The sequence below is a fragment of the Abramis brama genome (assembly GCF_963993115.1).
Source record: "Abramis brama genome assembly, chromosome: 4".
In the NCBI taxonomy this organism is placed as follows: Eukaryota; Metazoa; Chordata; class Actinopteri; order Cypriniformes; family Leuciscidae; genus Abramis; species Abramis brama.
Genome location: NC_139966.1, coordinates 45,076,401 through 45,102,724, shown reverse-complemented (window position 1 = coordinate 45,102,724; position 26,324 = coordinate 45,076,401). Strand labels below are relative to the sequence as shown.

Genomic DNA, 26,324 nt, shown 5'->3' with positions numbered 1-26,324 from the left:
TTATTCTAACCCTACCAGTCTACTAATACTCTACTAACACTCTAATGAGAGTTAGACATGTGTGAGTAGACATGTACTGTAGGTGCAACGTTACTTAGTCAACTGAATGTCAAAGGGACCATCAAAATAAAGTGAAACCTTTTTTGCAAAAAACTTATTTGCCAAACTATAAATAAAATAATAATAATTGCAATAATACGATAAAAATTGCACAAAATTTTTTTTCCACCTATTCATTTTCAGTTTAGTTTTGCAAGTTATGTGAATTAAAGGGGTAATGGGTAAGAGGATCAAAAAATTATATTTTGCAAACTTCAGTTGTCAATTAAATTAAGAATATAAGAGAATAAGAAACTTAAAAAAATATATATATATTTTATTTAAAATTTTTTTTAATTATTTTTCAGTTTAGCTCATTCATGTACCTCTTTTTTAAAGTGTCATTTAGAGGAAGAATGCGTAATATCGCAAAATATAATAATAATAAAAATAATAAATCTAAACTAGTTTACCAAATACTTCCGCTGCCCATCCGTACGGGTTTTTCTACCCCAAACGCTCAGTACTTGTGGAGTCAAAAATGGACATGTCTCCAAAAACGGCAATTTAATTATGCTTTTGAAAGTGACTTTTTAAATGACTCAATAAACTGGTCTATAAATATTTTAACATGAAAAAATGACATGCTTCACCTTTACCGATCTTCTAAGCACTGGTTTAATTAACATCCACCACAGACAGTTCAGTTGTGCTGAGCTGTTATTAAAATCAATCTGTATCGACGCCATGGCCACATTCAGCAGACCATACGGAATAATGATTAAACACGAGTGAGGCTTTTTTTTAATGCTGGAAATGTTCATTATTTCTTTTTCTGTCTCTCACAGGGCGGCATTTGCCAAGGAGTCTGAGGTTTTGACAGGGAATCTGGGTGATAAGTTAATTCCTCAGAATGAGATTCTGCGGGACGTCAGTGATCTGAAGGCTCTCGCTAACCTGCAGGAGAGCATGGAGTGGCTCGCCACCCGCCTCAGGGGCTTCTTCAGCACCCTGCCCCGGAGCTGCAGTGAGTGTGTTTACTGTATACGTTTGGCTGGAGGTTTGTGTATTGAGTATGTGTCGCCATGTGTCAAAACGTTTTCCAATTTAGTATTTTTCCTTTACAGAATAAATGATCATGCAAACGTTTTAGTGATAATTTGAATCGAAATACTGACAATTTTGAGTAATCTTAGTGTTTGCTATGTCTCCTTTTTAAAAACTGTGCATTTCCAGGTTTAAATTAGATTTAAATCCCAGTGTCTCCAACTTCTGAACCTCATCACTTTATCAGAACTGAATAAATACATTTTATTACTTCATCAGAAGAACTGATTGAGCCTCATGAAAGATAAGCCGGAAAACGTCTGTGTAAATCATTTTTTAAATTATTCTTGCATATTGTCACATTGACTTGAAATATATTGAGAATATTGAGCTTTACTCCTAGACTTCAATGAAACTTAGGCGATGGATGTTTGACGTCACATCGGTGAAACTTCACACAATACCTTCTGAATTTCCTCCATTTCTTTCACTGAAATCTGTAAATAAGCTATTTTAAAACTATTGTTATTTCTGTTTTTTGGGTAAAGACTGCTTCAGAGCGACTCGCGTCCAGAGCAGATAAAAATTCAATAAGAGCGTGGTGGAGGACGTGGTGTAATTACCATTAGTTCTGTGCAGAAGCCGTAATGGAGTGTTTTATCATGGTGGGACAGCTTCAGCATTGTTCATTATTTAGTGTTTGCTGAGCTGATGGGACCGTCGCCGACGGAAACCCTTATCTCTGTAACCCCCCCTTAAATTGGATTTTATATTATGGAGCCAGTCAGGTATGAACAAGTCATTTTCTCCTGTCTTGTCTTGCAGACTAAAACACGTTTGCCAGTGTAATGTGGGGGAGATTAAACAGCGTCTCACCACCAGAGACTAAGCTTTGAAGTGGATCGAGTGAAGAGAGTTCCTAGAGAGGGAGAGTGAGAGAAAGAGCTCTTTTGCCCTTGTCTTTCTAAAACGCAGGCCCACCGTGCACAGGAAGAGACATCCTTTATGCACCTGTGACCACCCTGACGTGGCGTTTGTGTGCTAGAAGTATTCCACAAAGAAGGTCCGGCAGTTTGTCAGACTGACAATGAGACCTTGTCCTTGTCTTAGTGAGTTTAATCCGTGGCATTGCTCAATCTCTGTCCCTCCAACCTCTGCTAAAACAAACACTCGGACCTCTGCGATAAGATGAGTGAGATAATCCTGCTCTTTAGCGTCATGGTGTTGAATCTTAATGTAATCTAAATTTGATTTGGCACTAGGACACGTTCTTGCACCGATTGTTTGGGTAGAAATCGATGGGCTTTGATTGGTCATGAAGACTGTTTGTGTCTCATCGCTCATCTGGGATCTTTTCAATAACATGAAATCTTCCCTAAATCTATCTGGGCCCAGAGCTCAGTTTCCTCAGGACATGTGTGTTTCTGTATGTTCTTTCTTGTGTTCGTCTGTCTGGGGGTTTTGTACACTATTAACACTTTGTATTTTTTGCCCTCTCAGACTTTTGTGTAGTAAAGATGGCGCTTGGATGGAAGTGAGGACATCTTCTGTACATGCAGATTAAATATAAGAGAGGCTGTTTACATGCAAATTGTGAATTTGATTTGCAGTATGCGAATGCTGTAAATTAAAATCTGAATATCACAACAACAGTTTGCAAATACTGCAGCATTTCCATCCCATGTCCTAGAAAAAGAAAATGGATGTTGTTGCCACTGTGGAAGCCACTATGGCTTTTTTTATTATTATAGATGGTAAATTATTAGCAGTTTAGAGCTTGCGGTAAAATACTTTTTTTGCTAGCTATCAGCAGTAGATGCCTTACGTCTGGAGCGACAACGTGTCTGAAGGTAATAGCAGCCAATCATTTTGATGACAGGCTTTTGCTCCGGCATTTCAGAATGAATTTGAGATGCTGTGAGATGATACTGATCCAATGATTTTCTTTTCTGAACGATTTCTTTGGTCACATGTTTTCTGCCTCAAGCAAATGTATGCATTTTTATGCGTATTTCACATAAAATGATGTGGACGGAAACCCACCTACAATCAGATAGATTCCAACTCTCACTAACATCACTCCTCTCGTTCTGTCTTGAGTATTAAATGAAGCAAAAAAACATGGGTCAAACCTAGTCAGTAGAGACCATTCGTAGAGAGTTGAATGGGGAAAACTGCACCGCTCACTATGTTCTGATGGTAACCTTGCACTTTAAGTTAAAAGAGCCAACCTCCTTAAGGCGAGACACTATAGGTGAATAGGGTAAAAGTTTTAACTAGCAGATATCACCATGAAACTTTCCCAGTTGATTACCTACATTAAGATGAGAAAAAAATGTATTTCAAGTTTTCTGTAATTTAATGTTTAAATATGCAAATTAGGCATTATCTAATTAAATATGAGCTAATTTGCATATATTTAAAAAAAACGAAATCTGAGTATTGGATAAAGCCAGGTTCAAATTATTTTTTCATTGTGTTCACATATTAGATGGGAAAAAAATTACAGAGGGATTTATGGATATCTACTTTAGTTATCCTGTAAATCAGAATGTACTGTCAATAGCCTTAAAAAAATTATTTTCGCCATGTTTTTTGGAATAAAATGTTACATAAATCAGGCTAGGAATAATATATTTACAAATCCCTCTGTAAATGTCTTCTTAATATAACTAGGTACAAGACTGGAAAGTTTGGTGTATATAGGTGCTACTGAAGTGGAGATTTCAGACTTGGAGTATGAGAGAAAAGTCATTTTGAGAAAACGGGCATTAAAGATTTATATCAGCCAATGAGACTGTGCATTTAGAGTTAAATCCCCCCTTTTACTTTCACGATTGGTTGCTGATATAAAGGAAATTACCATATTTGGATCCGACAGCATTGTACAGGAGAGAGAGAGCTTTCTAACGGTGTATGTGAAGACAGGGTGCAGACAGCGATCGCAGAGCAGCGGGATGATTTACAATGCCAACTTTTGTTGAATTTATGAGAAATCTACAGACGCAAACAGACAAAGTGCAGTTAAATGAACACCTAAATGTGTATTTCGGACTTTTTTTCACCACAAGTCTGAAAGAAGACATGTTATTGAAGACAAATATCCCAAAATCTCAAAATTGACCAGTAAAAAAAAAAAACAATGTTTTTGCCTGCCGTGTCTCGCCTTAATGATAGAGGCATGACAATAAAGAGGTTTGACATGATTTAGAGCTTTTTTAAAAAGCTAATTTTAGGATCCCATTCTCCTTAGATTTTATTTCTGATTCCATACACATAGAATGTATTTGAGGTTTCAACCTTTCTCTATTCATGTAAACAGGAGCTATACTCGCATGACTAGAAAACAGCTGAACAAGATAGCTGCCAAGTGAACTGAATTTCTTTGGCCTCAGGTTGAGTTTTATCTAGGAGTTTTTCTCTGACCATTACCTTCGTGCCTTTGAGCAAGACCTTTAACCACCTTTTACCTACCTAGGCTTGACAGACAAAAGGCAGAACTGTTGTCCAAACAACCCTCTTCCTTTCACATGCTTCCAAATCCAGCTTCCTATAGCTCTCAGGAGATTCATCGCTCTCATATCGCTGAACAGACGCAGAGCTTTGAGCTTTCATAGCCTTTAGTGCCAAAGAAAGAGTAACTCTTGGGTCAAGCGATCTGTTCATTTTTGGAGTTTTAAAAAGTACCTTTATCGCCGACAGTAAAGGTCTGCTTTCCATCTATTAGCATAATGTCTATGGATACACACAGACACACTTTAATTTCTAGAATAGCTTTTACCGAAGACACCTACTCAATTTCTGTCCTGAAGGCTTTGCCAGCGAGTCAAAGTGCTGACGCAGTGAGGTCAAAGGTCGTCGGCAGACAGAGCTTGGCTCTCCCCATGCAGATGTCAGTGCTGTTACTGCAGCCAAATAATTAACGCTCTCAGCCAATCACATGCATCATTCATGAGGCTTCGGTCTCTCTTTTTATCTCTCTTCGTCTCCCTCTCCCTTTGCTGCCGCAGAGGTCAGATATCTTGTTTATTAGTGCGCTGTGTTTAACAGCCTGTGGAAGGTGTGCGCCGAGATGATGCAGTTTTTCGACAGCAGTTTTTGGGCTTAAGCTTCACCCTGACTGCCAGTGGGATGTGGTCGTGGAGAAGGATATCAGCGAATGATTGATCTCCGCTCTCTCCTTCTCTCTGTGTCTTTATGAGTGCCACCCTCTCACAGATGGCATCGAACAGACGCTTAGGCGAGATAGGATTTGAAAATAATTGGATGAGCCCAACTCACGCACACGGCACACATCTACGCAGCGTACAGCCTCCGATAAAAGACATTTAAGTTAAAGGAAGACAGAAGAAGAAATTCAGAGGTCTGTTTTAACTCGAAACAGTGGGGCCGCCCATGTGTCGCGACCTTGATCACACCATCGTGGCGGGATGAGCTCAGAGGCGATGGACATCAGGCCCATCTCTCTCTCTCTCTCTCTCTCTCTCTCTCTCGCACCACCAGTGGGGGTCTGGGGCAGGGGGTCCTGGCACACACAGACTTTAAACAGAGCAGCCATGCTTTGCCACATGCTGCTGCACTCACTCGTTCACCGACAGTTGGTATGTGTATACATGAGCACACTTGTGTTAACAAACACACAACTTGACAACCAGCTCTACACATGGATGGAATTCAGACTAACTGCATAATTCAAACTTGCAGGTTAATTGGCGTGCAGCATCGGTTTCCTTTGGATTTGCAGTACACTCTGAATGTCTGGATCTTGCTGTTCATGATAGGCTCAGTTCCAAATTCACTAAAATTATGAACCGACTTAAATAAACAGCATTTTTTTTTTTTTTTTTTTTTAATTGCAGCCAAACTGGTAAAACAGCTTTACTTTGGCTGGCTGTGCAAAAGCAGTTAATGATTGAAAGCTACATAGAGGAATATGAAATTGTTCATGTTAGCTGTGATTGAAAATATTATTGAATATTCTTATATACAATGCATATTATAAATAATATATATATATATATATATATATATATATATATAATTTGTATGATGTATATATCATTACTTTATTTAAAAAATATATATTATATTAAATAAAAAAACACATATTATAACACTAGAGAAAGAGAAAGGAGAGAGAACTGTGTACTGTGTGTATATATATATATATATATATATATATATATATATATATTAGGGGTGTAACGATACACCAATGCCACGGTTCGGTTCATATCACGGTTTTGGAGCCACGGTTCGGTTCGGTTCGGTTCTGTTTGCTGTGGGGGCAGGGTTCATGGCAGGGCACCAGCAATAATAACACTAGATTCACTTTTAACTTAATAAAAACAACAACAACAACAATAATCTAACTTATTAACTTTAACTTTATTAACTTAACTTTATACAGTGGCTTCACGTTTTCTTTAGAGCAGTTAGCACACCTGAGTTAACTAAAATGAAATAAATGCCTCCACTGACTAGTCAGAAATAAACTGCACACCTGAGTAGGGTTGCCAACTTCAGAAAAGGAAAATGCGGGACAATCGTGGTTCTTTATAGGAAAACGAGGGACACTCAAAATATTTGTACTGTATCGCACAATGTACATAATTTCAGTGTCTGCAAACTGTAGTTAAGTATATGTTTAAAAGGTTATCAGACAAACACATTTGTATTGCTTAACCTATTTATGTACAATTTAATTCTAAAAATAATTTTAATGTCATACAAACAAAATGTCACATTACAAACAAACCACCATTCAAAATAACAGCATTTATCTGAAATAGAAAGCTTTTTTAACATTATACATAGGCCTACAGTTCAAAAGTTTGAGGTTAGTAAGATAAATTTTTTTGGGAAAGAAATTAAAGAAAGTAATTGCCTACTTTTATTCAGCAAGGATGCATTAGGCTAATCAAAAGTGACAGTAAATTATAGTGTTACACAAGCTTTCTATTTCAAATAAATCTATTATGATCTTTACATTCTTCAAAGAATCCTGGGGGAAAAAACAAAACAGTTTTAAACATTAATAATAATCAGAAATGTTTTTTGAGCATATTATTCCCTCAGGTAGATTTCATGTTTTCTTGCGTGGCTGGATGTTGGACTCATGAACAATAATCACGTTGTTTGCATTCGGCAAAATTGATTTGCCGAAATCAAAACGTGGACAGTGAGAATTACCGTTAGCGCGAGACGAGTCCGGCTTGAAGCGGAAGCGACCAGACGGCAGAGGATTATGTTCGCAAATCAAACAATGATTTGTCTCAAAACGATGATTAAAAAAAGCTGTGATATGTCATCATATTGGATGATGACGGTGTCGGTGATCATTCTCAAGTGTCGTGATCAGCACTGCTGCTGTTGTATCAGTCAGTGGTTGTGACCGGAGGGTCTTCAATCTCAATATGCCGCGGAGTTGCCATCCTGAAGTGCGTATGTAAACTCCCGAGCGTGATCGATCACCCAAATCACGTGACATGCATTTTATTTAGTAAATAATATTTAGTAAAACTACAGCTCTTATTAGTTGTTAAAAGTGTACTCATTAATAACTATTTAATCAAATGTCAAGGAAGAAAAAAATAGTTTTGTGACAAAGTGATGTGAGAGTTGGGCCGGGGCAGCAGGGGGCGGGGCGCGTTCGGTTCGACATGAGAGTATCGCGGTTCGAACCGTGGCTGTTGTATCGCGGTTTTTCGGTTCGGTTCGAATATCGTTACACCCCTAATATATATATATATATATATACAGTGAGGAAAATAAGTATTTGAACACCCTGCTATTTTGCAAGTTCTCCCACTTAGAAATCATGGAGGGGTCTGAAATTGTCATCGTAGGTGCATGTCCACTGTGAGAGACATAATCTAAAAAAAAAAATCCAGAAATCACAATGTATGATTTTTTAACTATTTATTTGTATGATACAGCTGCAAATAAGTATTTGAACACCTGAGAAAATCAATGTTAATATTTGGTACAGTAGCCTTTGTTTGCATTTACAGAGGTCAAACGTTTCCTGTAGTTTTTCACCAGGTTTGCACACACTGCAGGAGGGATTTTGGCCCACTCCTCCACACAGATCTTCTCTAGATCAGTCAGGTTTCTGGGCTGTCGCTGAGAAACACGGAGTTTGAGCTCCCTCCAAAGATTCTCTATTGGGTTTAGGTCTGGAGACTGGCTAGGCCACGCCAGAACCTTGATATGCTTCTTACGGAGCCACTCCTTGGTTATCCTGGCTGTGTGCTTCGGGTCATTGTCATGTTGGAAGACCCAGCCTCGACCCATCTTCAATGCTCTAACTGAGGGAAGGAGGTTGTTCCCCAAAATCTCGCAATACATGGCCCCGGTCATCCTCTCCTTAATACAGTGCAGTCGCCCTGTCCCATGTGCAGAAAAACACCCCCAAAGCATGATGCTACCACCCCCATGCTTCACAGTAGGGATGGTGTTCTTGGGATGGTACTCATCATTCTTCTTCCTCCAAACACGTTTAGTGGAATTATGACCAAAAAGTTCTATTTTGGTCTCATCTGACCACATGACTTTCTCCCATGACTCCTCTGGATCATCCAAATGGTCATTGGCAAACTTAAGACGGGCCTTGACATGTGCTGGTTTAAGCAGGGGAACCTTCCGTGCCATGCATGATTTCAAACCATGACGTCTTAGTGTATTACCAACAGTAACCTTGGAAACAGTGGTCCCAGCTCTTCAGGTCATTGACCAGCTCCTCCCGTGTAGTTCTGGGCTGATTTCTCACCTTTCTTAGGATCATTGAGACCCCACGAGGTGAGATCTTGCATGGAGCCCCAGTCCGAGGGAGATTGACAGTCATGTTTAGCTTCTTCCATTTTCTAATGATTGCTCCAAGTGGACCTTTTTTCACCAAGCTGCTTGGCAATTTCCCCGTAGCCCTTTCCAGCCTTGTGGAGGTGTACAATTTTGTCTCTAGTGTCTTTGGACAGCTCTTTGGTCTTGGCCATGTTAGTAGTTGGATTCTTACTGATTGTATGGGGTGGATAGGTGTCTTTATGCAGCTAACGACCTCAAACAGGTGCATCTAATTTAGGATAATAAATGGAGTGGAGGTGGACATTTTAAAGGCAGACTAACAGGTCTTTGGGGGTCAGAATTCTAGCTGATAGACAGGTGTTCAAATACTTATTTGCAGCTGTATCATACAAATAAATAGTTAAAAAATCATATATTGTGATTTCTGAATTTTTTTTTTTAGATTATGTCTCTCACAGTGGACATGCACCTATGATGACAATTTCAGACCCCTCCATGATTTCCAAGTGGGAGAACTTGCAAAATAGTGTTCAAATACTTATTTTCCTCACTGTATTTATATATATATATATATATATATATATATATATATATATATATATATTTATATATTTATATATATATTTATATATTTATATATTAATTTAATTATAATAAACAATCAAGGTTTATACAGTATGTACAGATATACAGATTTATTCAAAATTTATTTATTCGACTTAATGTCAGGGTTCTGTCACTTTCCTTGGTTCTGTTTATTCTTGGGTTAGTGACACTGCTATCGTCTTGTCATGGTGAGTGTGCGGTTCCGAGTTCGCTCGGGCCGTGGGCTCTTCTGTCCACAACATGTGAGTTGGTTTGTGTGCAGAGCGTGGTGTTCGTCCTGGCATTTCAGCCTATTTTGTTTTAGTTCTGTGTCGAGATTCGGACATTTATGTGTTTGTCTTCTGTTGTGAGAGCACAGGATGAGCATTCGCTGTGTTGTTGCATGAGTGAGCGTGCGGTTTCGAGTTCGCTCGTTGTGTTGTCGCACTTAGATTGTGTTTTCATCGGCCACGTGCTTTCATGTTATGTTTTGTCTTGTGTTTCGCAGCACATGCTTTGCTGTGATTGTGTTCGCTTGTATTTTTGTCATGTTTGGTGTGAACACATGGCTTTTCATGTTTGTTTCTTTGTGTCATGTGCTCTTCTGTCTTTTGTCTTAACCCCGCCCATCTTGTTATCTGATTATTGGTTCAGTTGCCCCACCTGGTCTGTGTTCAAAATCGCCCCCTATACCCTCATCCACTATTCCCTACATTACTCCACTAATATAGTCCACTTGAAGGAGTGAATGAAATTCGGACACTAAGTTTGCCGGAAGGACTGCCTCTTTTGCATAGTTTATGCTTGCTGTTGAATAATCATTTGAAACTTAGCAAACTAGCAGCTCCAGTAGTAAGATGAAAAGATTGATCTTGAACTCTGTCATGGATGTATAAACCTTAATTAAACTATTTAATAATCATTTAAAAAGGAATTTATACCTGAATGATTTTATGCTGTAGCCACATTGGACCAGCGGTTTGGAAAGTTGATGGATGGATGATTCAGCTGCGGATGCCATCTTCTGGCGAGATGCGGGAATTCATTCGCCACGACCGTCACAGTGCATTATGGGTATTCTCTAGCCGTTGAGCGTACATCGGTTGTACAGTTGTTATTGTTGTGCATTGTGGGATTGAATGAGTGCACTCGATAATGTCCACTATGGTTTCGGACACCATCACAAATGGCTATCTCCCTATAGGGGGCTATTTCGGACACAGCCCTGTCTTGTTTGCTCCCTATTTATTCTACTTGTGTGTGCAGTCCTGTGCCAGTTCGCTGTCTAATGTTTCTCGTTATGTGTTGTCAGTGTGACTGGCCTTTTCCAGCCCTGCCTTGTTCTGCCCAGTTCAGTCCATCTGCTGGTCATGATTTTTCCTGGGTAGTTTCTGTTTTGTGTTTTATTTTTATTAAAAATAATAATAAAAAAAAAACTAATAAACTCTGCACAAATGAGTCCTCGCTTCATCCCTTAACCCTCATCCTGACATCTGCATGCTATATTTTAAATCTTTTTTTAAGGAACTAAATTACATTTAAGTCATTTTCACTTATAATCTTAGCCTCTGCCGTTTCTGTTAAACCTCATTCATGTATATATGCCTCTACAAATTCAACTTTGGTTATGAGACCGTCAAGAACCAATGTAATTTGGCATCATAAGCATCAAACCTGGTGCGACATGTCTTCAAATACCATATCTCTGTCTGCCTTCATTGTATGAAAAAGAGCAGCATGATCATTCTTTAAAACATCTCCTTTTGTGCTCCACAAAAGAAATAAGGTCATACAGGTTTAAAGGGACATGAGGGTAAGTAAATGATGGTTGAACTTAATTTGTAGGTGAGCACATCTCTTTAAATGTAATTATAGGATGGCAAAATGTAATAGCTTATTTGGTACTCAGTTTTAATTTCCCTGCCAAATAAAACCTTTTCTTGTTACCCTGGCCTGACAGTTCTGTTATCCACGGGATGTCACATCAGGGGAATTTTCTGTGCTCTTACAGATCAGTCCTTGGTGGCCCAGTGCCTATTTGTACTTCTTGTCTTCAAGCATTTTTAATCATTCCATGCCAAACACACGCTTATCTCCCACAAACCTTTTTCCTTCTAAGAGTTATAGAAAGACAGCAATTAACTACCAAATGTCTTTTGACAGTGGTCTGTGTGTATATATATAATTGCTCAATGGCAGTGGCCATTTTCCTGAACAAACTCAAGGGACCCAGTGCCAAGTGAGCAAACCGGCGTCCATCATCAAAGCAAACACGTCCACACACACATACTACTCTGCACACCGTTATATGTGTGTGTGCGAATGTGACCTTCAGAAGTGCAGACATGCCACAGAGAGTTACAGGAAGTCAGTGTCCATCGCCATCTCTAGTGCCTCATTGATTGCCTAGTGTCGTACACGCACACACTTTTCTGTTTGATAGTCGTCCTTTGGCCGTGTGTGTGCTTGCGTATCATTGATTACACTGTTGTAAATATAACAACGATTATTGAAGTATTTTACAAGAATATACTACTTCAGTCTTTCTACTTCAAAATTCAAAATATAATGTTTGATTCATTGTTACTTGCAGTCTCTTTGTAAGTTGTGAAATCAGTTTCGGAGTGAAAATCTTGTCAAAGTAAATCCTACACCAATTTTTTTTTTTTTTAGTGTACACAGACTCTTCTGGTTTTCGGCTTATTGATTCATGATTTTCATGATTGTGAAATGCAAGTGGCTGGGCATTCTTAAAAATAAAAGTTCTTTATCAGCGTAAATTGTTCGACGAACAATTGCACAAAAGGTGCTTTATTGTGGAAAAAGGTTCTTTAGATTATTAAAATGTTCTTTTTAAAAGAACTATTTACTGAAGGAGTTTTTAAAGCTACACTGTGTAGGATTTTCTCCCATCTAGCGGTGAAATTTTTTATGACTACCAACTGAATATTACTTTCTAGCCCCTCCCATTCCGAGGGCGTTTTAACTCCTACGGTAGCCGTATTATTTCAAATCTGCCGGTAGTCGCGAGTAATCTCCCCCTCGCATTCGTCACGATGCCACTGAGTGTAAAAACGCGAAAGGCGAAGCTTGAATTTCCAATTATGTCCCTCTTTGGCACATGTATTTTCAAGATGGAGGCTCAACATGGCTGCCGCCATTCGAGCGGCTCGCTTGTATGTATTCTAAATGGCAGATTCTACGCTTATGAGAATACTTGATTAGTTGGTAGAAGTAATTACACATTAATGAGCAAAGTGTTTTTTGCTAAGAATCAACTTAAAAAATTACACAGTGTATCTTTAATGGACCCAAAATGGTTCTTCTGCGAAAATCACTTTTTGGAGCCTTTAATTTTTGTGGAAACCCAAATACCACATCTACATGTGCTTGTTGAACTTGTTGGCATTACTTATTAGGAAGTCTGGGAAGTCTTTCCACTTGTTGGTATATTGGCTATAAATGTTTTTTGGTTTGTTTTATAACGCAGACTATCTTTTATTTTGTCTATTTCTAGGTCTATCCCCAGGCTCAGATGCTCAAGTGAACACAGAGAATGTTCGCAGTCGAGAACAGATACTCCAGACGTTGACTGACCTCTCCAGATCCTTCCAGGACATTGCTGACCGCTGCTTGCTGGTGTTGCATCTGGAAGTCAGGTAGGTCCCACCTTATCATCTCAATCTGAGAAGACTCCAAAGGCACACCTTAAGGTATCTTCACACAAAAAATGACTTAAACTCTGCAGATTTGCAGACTGATTCTACACAGCTACAAACTATCATCTCCATCAGTGTTAAACGGCTTGTATTTTTAGGCCTTCCAAAGAGTCTGCCTGGCAAAAGAGCATCAATGGGTCATTCACTCTCCGTACCCTCCTCCACAGGCCCTCCCTCCCGCTCGCCCGATTATTCTCTGATATCATTTAGCTTATGTGATCCTGTTTATGATTTGGAAACAATAACTTGCAGCTCCCATGCTACGCGTTATTGACTTTTTCCATCAAGCAAATTTCCCTTGACAGTGCTTGAGGGTAAATTAAGCCATAAGAGAGGGTAAGAAGAAGAGGATGCAGGCTTTTTGCGGGCGTCTTCGCTTAAAGCTTTTCTAATGGTGAATAATAAAAAAAGGGAGGTTTATTGCAGGTCTGTTGGAGGCCATTATGGAAACCTTTCCATCTCACCTTCTCTCTCAGTAACACTCTTTATCTGTGCACCTATACGCAGGTTTATTAGGCCATGAACACCCCATAGATTGTAGCCGCAAACAAACACACATGCACCTGCTCACAGGACATTCCATCATCCCAGTTCATTCCGCCTTTATAGAGTGAAGCTGTGGAATAAGATATTCACCACCAGCATCTGGCGTTTCTCTGATGACAGTCTAGAGTACTATTAACTTACTTGCATAATAACAATAACGCACACATTCAAAAATGGTTTCAAGTTTTTGTTTGTGTAAAATGGATATTTGCATTTTGATTTAAAGAATTTATCTTGAGGATGAATTTTTCAACAGAACATGTAGAGATGTACTCATTTGGAAAAATTATTAATAAAAATTTGTTTTTATTATTGAAAACTTAAAAACTATACTGATTTTTTTTTTTACTAATAGAAAATTACAAAAGCACAACTAAATCACTAAATCTTTAACTAAAATTAAAATAAAATAAATAATTTCAAAATATTAACAAAAAAATGAATGATGCTAAAATAACACTGATGCAAACTCCTTTTTAAAATAAAAAGTGTGACAAAATATACTAAATTTGAAAATAATTAGTTCACATGATCAAAGATATCTTAATTGAGGTTTTGCAGAAATGTCAATCGATAAGACTACTTCATGTGAAAAATATTCATTTTGAGGTGAAATCCTGTGTGGGTTAAAATAAGTCATATCTCAAGCTTCAGGAAAGTTCTTATCTTGCTCAACTCATAATTGTCATTCCGTGCCTGTCGTCTGTGCTCCATCAGGGTCCACTGTTTCCATTATCTGATCCCTCTGGCAAAACAAGGCAACTACGCCATCGTGGCTAATGCAGCCAGCATGGACTACGACCCCCTGGTGGTGAAGCTGAATAAGGACATCAGTGCCATAGAGGAAGTGATGGGAGCCGCCCTGCAGCAGCACAAGTTTCAGTATATCTTTGAGGGTGAGAGTGACCTCTTACCTCAACAGCAAGCTGATGCCTGAAGGAGTCTTTCTTTTCTGACTGTCTGCCTGTCTCTGTGCAGGACTGGGTCATCTGATCTCCTGCATTCTGATTAATGGAGCTCAGTACTTCAAACGCATCAGTGAGTCCGGCATCAAGAAGATGTGCAGAAATATCTTTGTGCTCCAGCAGAACCTGACCAACATCACCATGTCACGAGAGGCTGATTTGGATTTCGCCAGGTAGAATGCACGCACACACACACACACACACACACACACACACACACACACACAAGTGCAATGTAGTGTTGTCAAAAATATTGATACTGAAATATCTGATGGTTTGAATTTCGGCGTGGGATTGCGCGTTACACATAATTTTACTCATTCCCGCAGATTTTGTGCTCACACCCAAAGTGCGCTCACAGAAAGTGAGTACTAAAGTACTAAATTACAGTATAAGCTTGAGTGAGTACTCAGTACTAAATTTACTTTTTTTTGCTGCTTATTGCACTTAAACAGTCAAATACACACAAAATAATGTCAAAAGGCATGTATTCACGTAAACACAGTCAGTTATGTTTTAAGTGAACGTAAAAAGTTGAGAAAAAAATGCATGTGTAACAGTATAATGGATCCATGTGTCAGGTCTTAAAGTGACAGCAGCCTAATATACCTGCTGCCAAATTATGAGATAATATTAAAAATATTTTCATGGCAGTTTTTCCCCATGATACCATTGTTACAGTGTGTGTATATATATATATATATATAGATATATATACACACACACACACTTTTATATACTTTATACTTTACAGTGTAACCTTAAATTACTTTGTTGTTCAGTTCAATTCACATTTATTTGTATGGCGCATTTCACAATACATTTCATTTCAAAGCAGCTTGACAGAAAAAAGGATCAGTTAATAAATATCATCTCTCTCCAGTCTGTATATAATTAACAGGATGTTTCTTCATTTTTGTGTGAAGATCACTGTCAAAGCTGTGAAATTAGAGAGAGTAATGTGCATTTTTCTGTACAAACAATGCAAATCAATACCCGGCGGATTTCTTGCATGATTATTACAGCGCTGGCTTATTGACCCCTCACTCTCTCATACATGATATCACGTGATGCATGGGTGGTACAGGTGGTGATTGAAATTACAGTGCATTGTTTACTCTATCAAGGCTCCTCTGATTAACCCCTCCTACACACACACACACACACGGCAGAGAGAGCGTCTCTCTGTAAACCCCGTTATGAATACATTGGCATTATCCTCATAAACCGCTTGGAAAACAAGATAATAAAGGAGCACTATAGCACTAGTCTCTTGCAGCTGTACCCCTGTCATTTACATCCAGCGTTGAGTGTGTATAAATGCCTGTGTGTTGAGGGATTCATTGAGAGAGATGGAAGCATATATGTGGATGCTGGGAGATGGAGCTAGGCCCATGAGGAAAAAGGGGAATCGTTGGCCGCCCTCCCATTTGAATGCTTGCTGTGGGCGACTGGGCCAAGGACACAGTAATAACCATCGATTTGAGTTAAAGCTGAGCAGTGCTGTGGCCAAACTCAGTGGCTCTCCTCGCTTACGGCAGGCTTTGGTCACAGTGCCATCTAGTGAGGAGAAACATGCCGTCAGTGGAGGAACACTGCAGAGCTTGTCTAAAAACATGAATATGAGCACATTTATTTATTTAAGCCAGTACAAACAGTGTAATTTGATTGCACAGGGCTACTGCCAGAGGTTTTGATGTTTAAATCTGGAGTAAACAACTACACTAGTAGTTTTTCATTGAAATGACCTTGCGTCTGGTTTTTGGTCCAGTCCCAAAGCAAAACCAGAGTGCTTTTACTCTCGCTACATGCTCACACACGTACACATACACACACCATCTGCTCACAGCCTTAGACTAAGCCAGGCCATGTCCCAGAGTCCTGCAGGTGCCTCAGTATTGTCTTATCAACGTCACCCAAACCTGGCAAGAGACTAATGCATTCTTCATCATGGATTGATCAAGTTGAGGACAAATTGTTCCAAAACCTCTCCTTGCATCTGTATGAACCCAGTTCATCTGCATTTTCAATCACTACATAGGTACACTACCATTTAAAAGTTTGGGGTCAGTAGGATTTTTTTTTTTTTTATCACATTAAATTGATCAAAAGTGAGAATAAGGATGTATTCATAATGTTTTAAAAGATTTCTGTTTCAAAGAAATGCTGTTATTTTGAATTTTCTATTCATCAAAGAATCATTGATTATAATAAAAATGTTTCTTGAGCAGCAATTTAGCCTATTAGAACAATTTCTGAAGGATCATGCGTCACTGAAGACTGGAATAATGATGCTGAAAATTCAGCTTTGACATCACAGGAAAAATATATATTTTTAAATATATTAAAAAAAGAAAGTTATTTTGAATTTGAATTGTGTTTTTGATGGTGAGCAAAAGAGATTTGAAAAATGAAAAACATAAAATATCTTGCTAAACCCAAACTTTTGAATTTTAGTCTAGATACATGGGCATAGATAAATAGCATTTTAACTTTATGCAAATGAGCACTGATGTAATGTGGCAACTACCAATGGGAGTGCAGAGAGTGAAGCCCTACCTGGTGAAGTTGGGTAGGAATATCTACTTTCAAATAGTTCGTTCATCTGTTTTCGTCTGAAATCATTAGTTATAATCTGATTAGCTGGCTTTACATGAACTCAGTTCTGCTTTAGAATTTAGAAGTTTAGAAGTTCTGAATTTAATTTTCCATGCAGAAAATCCCATCTACTATTTTGGAATAATCTATTTTGGATAAACCCGCCCCTAAGCGACACAAAACACTGAAAGTTCTCAAAACGTACTGTTGTTTGGCACATTGCATCTGGGTCAGACAGTCTCTTTCTTTCTAATTGGCAGATTATGCTGCAGTGAAGACCAGACAAAAAAATATAAATTACATTTACAAAAAAAAAATAAATACAGCCATGCTGGTCACATTCTCTCTTCCAGTGTGAAATATAAAACATGCTCGCTGATTCAGGAATTCGCAGTTCAGAGACTGGCTGACAGACATGCGTGGGTCAGAGGTCAAGCTGTTGGAAAAGCACCTGTCTTGTGAGCCATTTGTAAAGGCTTCTGGAAAAACGACATTTAGCCAGCATGTCAGGGTGACGGCCTGGACTGTTTACACCACGGCTGCTCTGTGCTCCCGATAACCACAAAACAAACCGGCAGCTGCACTTGACAGCACATTGGTCTTTCTGTGTATGCGTGTGCGAGTAACATGAGGCTTTTCTCCATTTCTGTTTATTATGTTTATCTAGATATATTCCTCTATATTTTTCTTTTTTTGTGTTTGTTCTAGGAAATAAGATGCCTAGAACAAACAAAAGTCTAAAGGTCCTTGCACACTGAGTCCGAAATTTTCGTATGCGTTTTTTCGTATTCGTGATTTGGTGGCTCTGAATAGTCAAACCACCATTCAAAATGCTTGCTACGGATGCGAAAAACGCAGAAAATCGAACCTGATCCAAATTTTTTTATGAGGGACGAAAGTTTCGGAGGCGTGATTGACCTAACGTGCGGTCGTATTTATTTTTTAACGTGCAAAAATTTCACTCAGTGTGCAAGGGCCTTAACTCCCATCGGATACCAGCATGATTAGCAAAGGTGACTGGAATATAAGGCGATGTATCCAATATTCATAATGTATTAATGTTGATTTTGATGCCGATAAAATTAAGCACCATTGTGAATATTGCCATGATTTTTAGGTGTTGTTTTTTTCTAGGTTTTGGTTTATTTCTGGGAATCATTTCAGGGAATCTATTGTATAAACTCTCACACAATTATTCATTTACATCATCACTCAAAAATACTCACCAATGCCTCTGTGGAGCATTTTTCATGCATTAAAAAAGTAGTCAAATATATGTAGATAAAATGTACTATTTATTACTATACACTCACCTAAAGGATTATTAGGAACACCTGTTAAATTTCTCATTAATGCAATTATCTAATCATCCAATCACATGGCAGTTGCTTCAATGCATTTAGGGGTGTGGTCCTGGTCAAGACAATCTCCTGAACTCCAAACTGAATGTCATAATGGGAAAGAAAGGTGATTTAAGCAATTTTGAGCATGGCATGGTTGTTGGTGCCAGACGGGCCGGTCTAAATATTTCATAATCTGCTCAGTTACTGGGATTTTCACGCACAACCATTTCTAGGGTTTACAAAGAATGGTGTGAAAAGGGAAAAACATCCAGTATGCGGCAGTCCTGTGGGCGAAAATGCCTTGTTGATGCTAGAGGTCAGAGGAGAATGGGCCGACTGATTCAAGCTGATAGAAGAGCAACTTTGACTGAAATAACCACTCGTTACAACCGAGGTATGCAGCAAAGCATTTGTGAAGCCACAACACGCACAACCTTGAGGCAGATGGGCTACAACAGCAGAAGACCCCACCGGGTACCACTCATCTCCACTACAAATAGGAAAAAGAGGCTACAATTTGCACGAGCTCACCAAAATTGGACAGTTGAAGACTGGAAAAATGTTGCCTGGTCTGATGAGTCTCGATTTCTGTTGAGACATTCAGATGGTAGAGTCAGAATTTGGTGTAAACAGAATGAGAACATGGATCCATCATGCCTTGTTACCACTGTGCAGGCTGGTGGTGGTGGTGTAATGGTGTGGGGGATGTTTTCTTGGCACACTTTAGGCCCCTTAGTGCCAATTGGGCATCGTTTAAATGCCACGGCCTACCTGAGCATTGTTTCTGACCATGTCCATCCCTTTATGACCACCATGTACCCATCCTCTGATGGCTACTTCCAGCAGGATAATGCACCATGTCACAAAGCTCGAATCATTTCAAATTGGTTTCTTGAACATGCCAATGAGTTCACTGTACTAAAATGGCCCCCACAGTCACCAGATCTCAACCCAATAGAGCATCTTTGGGATGTGGTGGAACGGGAGCTTCGTGCCCTGGATGTGCATCCCACAAATTTCCATCAACTGCAAGATGCTATCCTATCAATATGGGCCAACATTTCTAAAGAATGCTTTCAGCACCTTGTTGAATCAATGCCACGTAGAATTAAGGCAGTTCTGAAGGCGAAAGGGGGTCAAACACAGTATTAGTATGGTGTTCCTAATAATCCTTTAGGTGAGTGTATATTCATATAATGGCGCTTATAATTAAAAAATGTTAAAGCCACACCGCGGACTTTGTGACCTAAAGAGTTGACGCATACGAGTTATTTTAAATGATTCCTCAGGCCAATATACAGCGTTTGACACTATTAATGCTCCGAGCGGGGCTGCCCTCTTGAAATACCGCCTATGTAAGTTTGGAGAAGACGGACCGTCGTTGGCCAGGTCATGTGACCTGGAGAACGTATCGCTTTACGGCCATCACGTGACCATAGGCTCTGATATACTCATGGAGCAGACTTTTGCGACAGTGCTGCGGCGCTTGTGGCCTCTAGGGGCGCTAGACGTGAAAGTTACAGGTCTAGCGCCCCTAGCGCCCGCAAAAGTTCCGCGGTGTGGCTTTAAGTTAATTTTTGTCACATTTTCTTTCTGAAATAATACTTTTATTTTTATTTATTTACTTACTGTGTAAGTAACAGTTCCATTCACATCAAAAAATATCTTATATTTTGAATAATTTTGACAATGCTGTTAGGATAAAAATGACGGTTCCTATAATTGAAAGCTGTAAAATATTGTCCAGCTCAATACAGTTACAGCAGTCATTTAACAGTGTATGCACCATTTATGAGCCTATTCCACCTGCTATCCCAGGACTGCTATCCTGTCCAGTTGTTCTCTAATATCTAAACCAGGTCAAACCATCCTCAAAGCCTCACCTCACTTAAAAACAGAGCCGCTGATGAAAGAGCAGCTTGTCTGCAAAATGTTCCCATTAAATTGAAAATCAGACCTGTCAGGAGGGAATATCCGGGAAGCCTGATATGCACTTTTGCATGGAAAGCATTGGCGTTTGTAACTGTGGTGTCGACCATGCGTGTTCTGTATGATGGAGAGGATCGTCTTGGGCATCTTGCCTGCTCTCTCTCTCTCTCTCTCTCTCTCTCTCTCTCTCTCTCTCTCTCTCTCTCTCTCTCTCTCTCTCTCTCTCTCTCTCTCTCTCTGTCTCTGTCTCTGTCTCTGTCTCTCTCAGTCACTAACTAATGTGTTGCTGAGAATGCGCTGACAGAAGCAGCCCTTAATGGCTTAAATATTGTACATGCTGGAAATGGGAGGAAACGAATTGTGCTGATTTGATTTTTTTTTTTTTTCACTGTGTCCCTTCGCGCCAACATACATCTCCCAGCGTCCTTCGCCGTATGCATCATAAATTTGCTTAATACTCCTTGTATGCACTACTGTACACACAGAACTTGTCTAATTAAAACTTAATGGCACTCAGAAAAACACACAGGTGCAGGTTCTTTGTGTGAGAAGTTCCTGCTCTTTATTATCTTCTAATGGGAGAGAGGATTGGGAGAGGAGAGGAAAGGAAAGGAGGTGATTTTAAAAGCCAAGAGTTAATCAGATTAGCAACTCACCACGGTTTTGCTAAATGCTTTTAAATGTGTGCGAAATGAAGTGTGGAGAATGACATAGTTGGCCCATCAAGCAAACAAACAAACATACAGAAGCACACAAATAGCCAGCTGAACTTTTTATGTTGACTTAAAAACCCATGAAATTGCTTGATGAGCAAGGTATATTATATTATATTATATTATATTATATTATATTATATTGTATTATTATATTATATTATATTATATTATATTATATTATATTATATTATATTATATTATATTATATTATATTATATTATATTATATTATATTATATTATATTATATTATATTACAGTAGTCAAAATTTGAAGTGGATCAAAACCTTTCATCAAAGTTATACATGAATTTTGAACAATACCCGTTCTTGTCCTAGGACAACTTTGATTAACTTTTTTGATCCACTTCAAATGTTGACTACTGTATATTATATTATATTATATTATATTATATTATATTATATTATATTATATTATATTATATTATATTATATTATATTATATTATACAGATTGTTCAAAAACTTGGTCTTCTCCAGTGTCCTGCTTTGAGCCCTAATGAGCAGACAGCACAGGTCTGGTGGATTAACGCCCTGGCACAGTAAGGGTTACTGGGACACTGTACTGTCAGGCCTGTTATAAATGGCTGTGTTTTTTTCAGTGTCAGAGATGAATAGGGGTTAATGGAACTGCCCTCTCTCTGTCCTGCAGGTGCACTTGTGCTCACATTCACACTTTTTGGCACGCTTTTCAGCATCTTATGGGTTGAATCTGTACTTTTTACTGGCTGAATATGCTGCGATCGTTCGATTTTCCATGTTAGTGTTAATCTGCAGCATTAAAGCTCAGCAGTTTATAGGCGTAAGGGCAACACCATTATTTCCAAGTTCTTAGAGAATTCTTCACCGAGGTTTAGTAGAAGAAAGCTGATCTGTGAGATGTTGGAGCATGTTTGTTTCTGTCTTTCATTTACCCTCTTCAGCAAGTGGACTGTCATGTGGTATCCAAAACAACATATCCCTGTTGGTCATTTAAACAGGTTATTTAAACAGCCAGTACACTGCAAAAGTCAAGTTGGTCTAATTTCAGCTATACTTTTAGATTTTTTTTTTTTTTTAAATTGCTACAACAATGCTAGGATGTTGTAGATGGTTGCCAGTTCGTTCTTTGATATCAGGGCCTTTGAAGAAAAGATTCTATAGAGTCTTTTAGGATTCATTTTATGGATTTAGTTTTAAATAATTTCATTTTATTTTGATCAAATTTTATGAATTAAACGGCTTCATCACTAGGAAAAAATGATTAAACATGAAAGTATTGTGCAGTTATTTAAGACATTTCTCCTTGTATAGATCCTTTTGGCATAAAGTGTTCTTTAAAATTGACTCAAGAATGTTAGGGTTATGTATAGAACCTCATTGAACTTTTGTTTCTAAGACTGTAGATTCTCTGCACTGAAAAAATGTGGTGTAGAAACAACTTTCACTCACAAATTGCTAGTAAATGTCTCCAATAATTAAAGCAACAGCAAGTACATGTGAAATTTTGAAGTAGAAAGGCTCCAAGTGATTATTTTAGTTTACAAAAAAAAATTATAGTGCATTTATGGTAAAGATCACAGCCACAAAGCATCTAGATACGTAGCTGCATGCTCAAGCATCACCTCAAGCCCTTATGATGTCTGGCATGGCTTTAAAATTTGCATGTGCTCCATCGTGAAAAGACTCAAATTGGCCATTTCTTCCACTGTTTGCTCTGTACGGAGCACCTTTAAAGTGAGAGGTAAAATGGGCTCTTGGGCTCATTTAGAGTGCAGCCAGACGTCTCTGAGCATCTGGAGGAGTGTGCCTGCTTGATAGGGGAGTTAGAGAGAGTCCTGCTGGCTAAGGCCTTTCTGTGTGCCTGAGTAATGCAGAGAGAGAGAGAGAGAGAGAGAGAGATTTGGAGGAGTCGTCTGCTCTGATGGGGTCAAAACACATTCAGCTCTTATCACCCCTGTTACAAATGTGCCTCTGCTGCAGAAATAGAAGTTGTAAGCTCTTTCTGTGTGGGTGTGTGTATGCATACTCATGTTTAAGTGTCTCCTTGAACTATATGTCTAATGTTTAATGTATGTTTTCCCATCCTGCTGGTCAACAGCATGTTTAGGCCAAAAGGTCTGTGTAAAAAATGGTCTGATGTTCTCAACAACTTTTGTGAATGCAGGAATTCACAATAAAGAACAGCAATGACAGTGTGTGAGTGTTTCGGCCCAGTTGACAGAACTATCATTTTAATTTGATAATTACTTTCATGCTTATATTCTTACATTTTAACAGTTGATTACACTTTATTTTAAGGTGACGTAGTTACATTGTTCTTACTCAAACAAGTACTGCTTAATATTAATTAACTACATGTACTTATAGAGTTACGGTTAGGGTTTGGTTTTGGGTCAGTTACTTGTAATTATGCATAATTTACTGTTATTACTATAGTAAGTACATGTAGTAACGTGGACCTACGTCACCTTAAAATAAAGTTGATCATACATTAAATAAGTTGACTTTGTGAAATGTTTTGAGCAACTTTTTTTTTAGTTTTGAAAAACTTCTTTATTAAAAATCTTTATTATCTTATTTTTACAAACTCCAATGCGAGTTCCTTTCTGGTTAAATGAAAATGTTTTACACCATATGCCATCATTTTCAGGTAAAGTGTTTATGAATTTATATCACTCTCACAGAGTTATGATAAAGCTGTTATATTGTCATTAAACAAAACCTTTGCACATGCAAAAACGTGTGAATTTATCCTTGAATAAAGATCAGCAACACTTTGATATAAAATACAAAACTCTTTCCTTCTGTTTCTCTGCAGGCAGTACTATGAGATGCTGTACAACACGGCGGACGAGCTGCTAAACCTGGTGGTTGATCAAGGGGTGCGCTACACAGAGCTGGAATACATCAATGCTTTGAGTCTCCTCCACCGCAGCCAGACAGGCGTTGGAGACCTGACCGTGCAGAACATGCGGCTGCAGCGCCTCAAAGAGATCATATGCGAACAGGCTGCTATTAAACAGGCTACCAAGGATAAGAAGATCACTACGGTCTAGGCTCGCACGTTTAAACTTAAATCCGCCAATGCTCTGAAAGGGGCTGCCGTTCGTTACTGTCACAAGCTTTGAGTCAATCACACTTTCAAGCAAACATTATACTGGTCATTTGATATCGGTTTCATTTCATCTTGTAGCTTTCCTTTTTTTTTTTTATATATATATATATAATTTGTAAAGTACCAGGGGAAACCAGGGCTTTTCGCACACCAATGCACACACGCTCGCAGAAGGAACGCTCTAATAAACGAATCCCATGTAATGGTCTGGTTAGACCAGACGACACCTTTCAGACTGAGAGGAAGGATTCTCTCACTGTGGCTTGGGGACATTTTCGTCTCATTTTCTTACTTTATCAAACCGCTGCTCTCAATTATAGAATCTTCCTGCGCTCCGTCTCCCTGCCCGGCCCGCAGCCTGTGTCTGGAATAACAGATGCCAGATTAGAATGCCAGGCTTTTTTTTATCAGGCAAAAAAGAAACCCCTCACCCGCCGCTTGTTGATTTGTTCTTCTTTCTCAACAGAAGGAAATGGGAATTGCTAAACCCATTTAGCATTTCTTACATTGCTCCCTACCCGTTGTGTGTGTGTGTGTGTGTGTGTGTGTGTGTGTTTGTCGAATCTGTATCAGCCCGTCATCATTATGACACAGACATTGATTGTGACATTATAAAGTTTTGATGACACTTTCATCATTGGATCTTTGGATTCTTTGGCTGTTTAAACAGATGAGTTTCTAAGCGCTGATGTAAGATTATGTCTACTACAACTTATATTTGGATCTGATCTTTTTGTCTTATTTACGGCTCCTTGCTCAAACTTGCACAAAAAACACAGATCACTCATACTCTGTGTTCTAGGCTATTTTTAGTTCATTAATTATGAATAATAGAACGAGAGAGAAAGCCATCGATACAGAACACAGGCGTTAAGCAGGAAGCCAACCGAGCAATCCATCAAAATGACTCAACCACTTGAATCAATAATTGCCACCACCAGGTTGCCAAAGAGAGAAACACAGCAACGATCTTTCATATTCTTACGCCATAAAAATCCTGTTTGGATGTTGAAGATGTGTTACAGGAATGGTTAGGCATTAGAAATGTAATGTCTGCCTTATTTTATTATGCCTGTAATGTGTCTAGTAAGATGAGTCACAGTAAAGACATAGAAGTTTGTGTTTTATGTGATATTATTGGGTTCCCGATGTTGACTCAAGCGTTCCTGTTAGCATTATACTGTACATGCATTCTCAACTGTAATATTAATTTAGACCTCGCTGCAAAAGAATCTAATGGGTATTTGCATAATATTGTGGTGAATCAACACTATTTCACGCCTTTGTTTTTGTGGATTTTTTAGTAATGTATTTTGTTTTGTAGCATTTGATATGTTCACTAAAGGGATTGTACATGCTTGTAAATTTCAATTGGTTGCTTAAAAGTCTTTCATGGTGATGGAGCCTCTCACAGCCCTGGACTACTGGATTTGAACTGAATTTTGCCAATGTTAATGTCAAAATGAAAATAAAGGAATATAACAGACTTTGCCAAGTTTTAACTTGTTTGGTCATACTATCAAAGTTCTTTGTATATTATCAGGCATGCCAGAAGAGAACATAATCTGTATTTTTCACAAGTGGGGAGTTTAATTTAATTTAACACTTTGCACATACTAGGTCTTTAGATCTATGTATAGACTAAATTTCACTTAATGAATGTGCTGTCAACAATGCAGATGTTAACACACAATGGATTCAAATATATATATATATATATATACACACACACACACACATTTTTGTATTAAATGTAAGGTAACTTATGTAGGCCATTTTGTATTAAATGGTTAAATGTAAGTATTCTATAACTTATGTAGGCCTCTGTATAATTTACAAGTTATGGCTGTATAATAGTAAAAAATAGATCTTATGTATTCCTGTATTTATATATATATATGATCACGTTTTGACAACATG

At 38.5% G+C, this 26,324-nt stretch overlaps 1 protein-coding gene across 1 annotated transcript in view; it reads left to right on the top strand.

The window, feature by feature from the left end:
• Positions 1 to 25,891, top strand: part of exoc4 (exocyst complex component 4) — a 127,441-nt gene extending 101,550 nt beyond the window's left edge. Inside the window, exons 14-18 of the mRNA XM_084111416.1 lie at positions 888 to 1,066; positions 12,992 to 13,133; positions 14,457 to 14,635; positions 14,718 to 14,877; positions 24,108 to 25,891. Of these exons, the coding sequence (XP_083967542.1) occupies positions 888 to 1,066; positions 12,992 to 13,133; positions 14,457 to 14,635; positions 14,718 to 14,877; positions 24,108 to 24,345 (898 nt within the window). The 3' untranslated portion in view covers positions 24,346 to 25,891. The remainder of the gene's footprint in view (positions 1 to 887; positions 1,067 to 12,991; positions 13,134 to 14,456; positions 14,636 to 14,717; positions 14,878 to 24,107) is intronic.
• Positions 25,892 to 26,324: the final 433 nt, after the last annotated feature.